Here is a 6,000-nt window from a genome sequence, read left to right as displayed (position 1 = left end):
AAAACAATCCCACAGGGCCATGATGTGAATGATGCCATCACATGGTCAGGGCCAATTTGCACAGATCTAGCCATTTCACTCAGTCAGTCCTTCCCATTACATCAAGAATCCCTACAAGATTGGCCTTGGGGATATGGTTGCACCATTTACAAATGCTACAGCCACATGAGAGAACACTGCACTGCAGATGAATGCAAAGGGGGCATCCCACCAATGTTTGATCCTCGTATACTGTGTATATATGCATGAGAGAATGAGTGAGCCATGGAATTTTGTTTTAGGGACTGCTGGTGAGATGGTGAGGCTTCATAGAGCTGGATACAAGGAATACAAAAGCAGCAAAGGGTGGCTCAGGAAAGAATGGCTGAACTTGCAGAATACCACTGTTTATGCCTTCCCCCAGCCATAAACACATTCAGCCGATTCTTAATTTCAAGGTTCCACTATAGTGGCATCAAGATACAAAGTGCGGCACCGCAATCTATTTCTGACTCAAGCAAGACTGATTTGCACGTGGCATTGAAGCTGACGAAGGCCAATTTAAGTATGAGATCCATGTGTGACCTTCTTGCAGCCATAGTAGCAAACCAATGAGTGAACAAAAACTGGGGAAATCAGCAATATATATAAATTTATTCCCCCCAGCCTAGCTGCTGTTCAACAAAGAGGAGTTTGAAGTTCTCCAGAAAATTTGTGGCACCATCTCTGTTATAGAGCTGGTGGCATTCTGTCAGAGGAATTATGCCAAGAATGGGGAATCTATGGCCTACCAGATGGATGTTAGACTATAACGCCCATCATCCCTGGCCACTGGTCGTGCTGGCTGGGGCTGATGGGAATTGGAGTCCAACAACATCAAGAGGTTCACAGATTCTCCAGCCATGAATGATGAAATTGAGGAAGCAGATGAGAAAAAGCTGGATTTGTTGGGAGTGAGAAGCAAGGATTTGGGTAATACAGTGAGCCCATTAACCTGGGAAATAATGGTGTCTTACTCTAAAAATGTCATTGCTTCAGACTATGTCTGCATGTGTATATGCTATAGCAAGCGTTAAAAAATAAGTGAATGTTGTTGCATATTGACAATTCCTAGTTAGAGGCCTGCAGGAAATGTGTTCTTCTGAAATTCAAATATATTAAAAATGTCAGCATTTTTGATGGGTCTCATAAAGTCTTTGGAATTACTGCCACATGTCAACATTCACCAAGAGTGATAATCCATCACAATGCAAGTAGACTTCCATTTCCTCTTCCCCTCCCTGAAGGCCCCCCCACGAACACACAAATCTGTGGAGGCTACCCCAACCCTCCAGAGCAGACCCTGGAGCACGCAGGATCTCATTGTGCAGGTGGATGCCTATTGCACAAATGGACAATAACAATTAGATGTCACCCAGAGGTCTCTCCCCCCCCCTCCCGTTTACAATAACATACATACTTAGGATTTTACCTTTTGCAAAGGCCTTTTCACCCATTCATTTTACTAAATGCTTAGTTTGGCATCCAGGACATTTGCATGACAAATTTGGTACGTTAAATTACGCCTAGAATAGAAAATGATAATTTGAAAGTTTTCTCAAGTGGGAATGCCCCAGGCTAAGCCTCCTAGCCAATTATCATTGGGTTGATCAGCTGAAATGCATTCCATTAGGTATGCACTGTCTCCCTTATTAGGTACTCAAACTATTAGGGAACATCAGTTTTACTATTAGCTGTTTCTGCTGAATTCTGGTTTTGGAAATCTTGCGTTTCAGTGCTTTGTTTCCAGCAGGCTGAAATTTTGTATAAGTAAGAAAATTATTATTATTTGCAGTGGCGACTGCCTTCCTGTCAGCAATAAAAGACATAATAATAGTCCTGAAACTGATGGGCAGTAGATGCTCAGCGTAATGTAGGATTGGTCCCTATGCCTGGCTGTGATCTTGTTTCCACGTTAGTGGAGGAAAGAACCTCCACTTTTAATTTGGCAAATAAAAATCAAAACGTGCCAGTTCTTGCATTGCCCATTGGTTTTGGTAACGTATGCACTGAAGACAGATGCAAGCCTTGGACCCATGCATCCTCCTACATTGCAAATAGTTTTTTCATCGTGAATCAATGCCTATGTAACCAGCAGCCATTTGAATCATCTGCCTGCCACACAAAAAAGGCAGTGGATGAAAGCAGTGTACTTATGTGGTCCCCAGCTCCCATTAAAAAGCTGTGCACACTGTATGAAGACCCGTGAGCATGAAACTCACTTCTGCACCCTAAACGACACACTGCACATGAAGCAGCTCCACAAGTCCGATATATGTGACTTTCTCTCTCTGTGGATGCATGGATTAAAAGAACATGGTAGATTCAAAAGTACATTTCCATTTCACAAAATAAATGAAAAAAGTACCAGTACCAGACAAATGGAAACACACAGAGGCTTTTGTAAAACACTTATGAATATTCCTGCTTTGAAGAACAGGGCTACTGCCACACAATTCAATAAGAAACCTAAGGCAGCTAGATTTTCCAAGCAATAACGACTCAGGGCTTCACCTGTCGGAACATGAAGATTTCACAGGGGCAGCATTGACAGTTCAGGTACTCGGCAGCCCCTTACATATTGATCCACTGTGATGACTGCATGATTCTTCTGCCCTTTAAAATCCATGAAGGACTTAGTCGACCATCTTCACATTAATGAAAGAAGGATGCTCGGGCTGAATCCACTGGGAACTTTTTCTCCAAAAGCTGCACCTAAATGAATGAAAAGCGCGCAGAACCAAGCACATACCCTTACGCTGATCATCAGCAAAATAATCATTTTCATGTTGGCATATGTCAGCACGACAGAAAAGTCCCTTTCCTGTAACATTGTGGGTCGTGTACATGATTTGTATATAGCAGAATGAATATATTACAGCTAACTTTTCCCCACTTTTTTTTTTTTTTACATTCCAGGTAACCAGTTTCTATGGTGTATTAAAATGTGAATATTCTACTTATTGCAAAATATCCTGTACTGCGTAGGCTTCCACTTTTGTTTATTTGTTTTATAAAAAGACTTTCTGTTCCAGTCATTGTAAATTTAAAATACAGGTAATACAGTACTAAAATGATCCAATTCAAGTCTTTAATATAAAAATATCAGCACAAAACTCCTTTTCAAATTCTGTTTATTGTGAACAACCGAAGCGTCTGTTTGACTATCAGCTGTCTTGTACCAACAGACTCTGTGTCCCTACAGTTGTTTGCTTAGATCCCTTTCAGGTTTGTTAATTTTCCCCTCTCCCCGGAGTGATAAGAAATGCTAAGTAAGAAAAAGTATTCAAAGGGTTAACTTGTTCAGAATAACAATAAATTAGGGTTGTTTCCCCGCCCACCCCAAAATTTCTTCTTCAGTTCAAAATCCAGCTTTGAGACTGAGGAAGGCTTCCAAATCGCATCAAGGAGTTAAGAGTGGTCCTTTTAACCAGTAGCAGTTTGATTACCAATGACCCGGAGTATTTCTTTATGAATGCTTGGCTCTTGAGTGTTTATACTTGTATCCCCTACTTGGCCATCTTCATAGCTAAAAAAGAAAGAAAGAAAGAAAGAAAAGTGCACAAAATTAATTTTTTTTAAAAAAATATTTCGAAACCTTCCACAGTACAAGAAACAGTGTGATCCTCCACCTGAATAAGGGGAGTTGCCAGAGTGAGGCCTTCTAGATCAGGGGTCAGCAAACTTTTTCAGCAGGGGGCCGGTCCATTGTCCCTCAGACCTTGTGGGGGACCAGACTATATTTTTTTTTTGGGGGGGGGATGAACGGATTCCTACCTATGCCCCACAAATGACCCAGAGATGCATTTTAAATAAAAGGACACATTCTACTCATGTAAAAACACGCTGACTCCCGGACCACCCGCAGGCCAGATTTGGAAGGCAATTGGGCCGGATCTGGCCCCCGGCCTTAGTTTGCCTACCCATGCTCTAGATGCTGTTGGACTTCTGCTCACATCAGCCCCAACCAGTATGGCCAGGAATGAGGCGAGTTCGAGTACAGAAGTATTTGGAGGGAACCACATTGGCTACTCCTGCTGTATATGGTTTGAATTTCTGGCTTCTAGCAGTTTCCAGTTTCTGGCAGTTTCTGGCACGTTTCTGGCTTCTGGCAGTTTCCAGTACAGTCATACCTTGGATCCCGAATGCCTTGTGACTCAAACGTTTTGGCTCCTGAATGCTGCAAACCCAGAAGTGAGTGTTCCGGCTTGCGAACGTTCTTTGGAACCTGAATGTCCGACGCTGCTTTCACAGCTTCTGATTGAGTGCAAGAAGCTTCTGCAGCCAATCTGAAGCCGCATCTTGGTTTCTGAATGTTTTCAGAAGTTGAACGGACTTCCGGAATGGATTCTGTTCGAGAACCAAGCTACCACTGTGGTGAGGCTGGGAAGTGGAGAAGCAAGTGGAACTACAGCACAGGCTAATAGAATGCACATTTAATATGCATTTGGGGATGTTATGTAAATGGTGGGCAAGCTATCATTTGGTCGTGTCTGCCATGAGCAACTCAATAAAGAATTTGTGACAAACGTCTTGTGTCAACTGGGTGGTGGTGGAAGCAGAGTTGTACCTAGGCTCCCCCCACCCCCGCCAGTCCCTTGCACCCTTGGCAAGGAGATGTATCAGCAGCCCCTTGTCCCTAGAACAGTTTGTAAACCACTATCCTAGGAGACTGTAGCTCTGTGAAACAGCAATGCAAATCTGATCTAGGGATAGAGATTGCGGAGGTAGCTTGGAATAATTTGCGGGGTAAAAACCCACAAAAATCAGTATCAACTCGGATCTGAGAAAATACCTTTAAATTACTGCACTGATGGCATTTGATGCCATTGCGGTGTAGCTAGATTAGTAAAACTACTGGAGATTCTGCAATAGTATAGGTACAACATTTCACATGTGGTGGATGTGTGAACATATAAAGCCCTTTGGGCAGAGGGTATTTGCAAAAATGAGCTATATTATGGGTCAACATGTGTAATGTACCCCAAGTTTAGAATGTGTTACCTATTTTTAAAGAAGGGCAATCTAACCTTTGCAATAAAGAAATAATTACTTTTCTCTTAGTAGCGGAATGCCTACTAGTGGTACAGAATTGGAAAGGATGGGAACATCTGTGTATCTCTTGTTGGAAACAGAATTTATGGTCTATTGATATATGAGAAAAATTAACAAAGAGATTACACACATTCAATAATACAAATGGTCTAGATGATTTTGTTGGAAGTATGGCTTCCTTTTATAAAAGACTTTACTGATAACCCTGAAGAATGGCAGCTACCAAAATCACAGACTGGACTTTGGCAAACTTGATTAGATTGATCTGTCCTGGAGGGAAGAAAGTTGGAGGTGAATAAAAATATATTCATGTTTTTAAAAAGAACAGAATAAAAGAGAAAATAAAAGCAGTAAAGGCTTAGGCCTGCTCAAAGGGTTTAAGTGAAGCCCAAAGCAGTTTGTTTGATTGGGAAAACAGGCAGGTTGCATCCTCTCTTATTTTAGCAAGCTGTTTATTTAAAAAGAAAAAGAATAGCAAGTTATGAAAGTGACAAAGCAGTAAACTTTTTTTTTTAAACATACAACTGAAAGTCCTCTGTACTTACACAAAGAAGAATCTCGTGCACACATGATCAGTGTTGGGAACTACCCATATCTCCCCATGTTTGTGCAGATCAGGTGAAGTTATCACTATAAAGAAGAGAAAAAATATTGACAAAATGCCTGCTGAGTTTCTTTATTAGCGGTCAACAGACCATTAAAGCGTTTTAAAACATCTGACAAGCACAAACGATGACATTAATAAAAATGTAAAAGTAAAGATGAAGGTAAAGGACCCCTGGCAGTTAAGTCCAGTCGCGAACGACTCTGGGGTTGCGATGCTCATCTTTGCTTTCAGGCCGAGGGAGCCATCGTTTGTCCGCAGACAGTTTTTCTAGGTCATGTGGCCAGCATGACTAAGCCACTTCTGGTGCAATGGAACACCGA

General features: G+C 41.7%; 1 protein-coding gene across 8 annotated transcripts in view; it reads right to left on the bottom strand.

Moving 5' to 3' along the window:
* Positions 1-3,095: 3,095 nt before the first annotated feature.
* Positions 3,096-6,000, bottom strand: part of PARP8 (poly(ADP-ribose) polymerase family member 8) — a 158,286-nt gene continuing 155,381 nt past the window's right edge. For all 8 annotated transcript variants that reach the window (XM_083576064.1, XM_083576070.1, XM_083576063.1 and 5 more), the window contains 2 exons: positions 5,619-5,703; positions 3,096-3,547 (listed from right to left, as the gene is read on the bottom strand). In XM_083576064.1, the coding sequence (XP_083432190.1) occupies positions 3,445-3,547; positions 5,619-5,703 (188 nt within the window). In that variant the 3' untranslated portion in view covers positions 3,096-3,444. The remainder of the gene's footprint in view (positions 3,548-5,618; positions 5,704-6,000) is intronic.

This window comes from Podarcis filfolensis (genome assembly GCF_964270895.1).
Source record: "Podarcis filfolensis genome assembly, chromosome: 11".
Classification (NCBI taxonomy): domain Eukaryota; kingdom Metazoa; phylum Chordata; class Lepidosauria; order Squamata; family Lacertidae; genus Podarcis; species Podarcis filfolensis.
The sequence above is the reverse complement of the archived record's forward strand: the minus strand, read 5'-3'. Positions and strand labels throughout refer to the sequence as shown.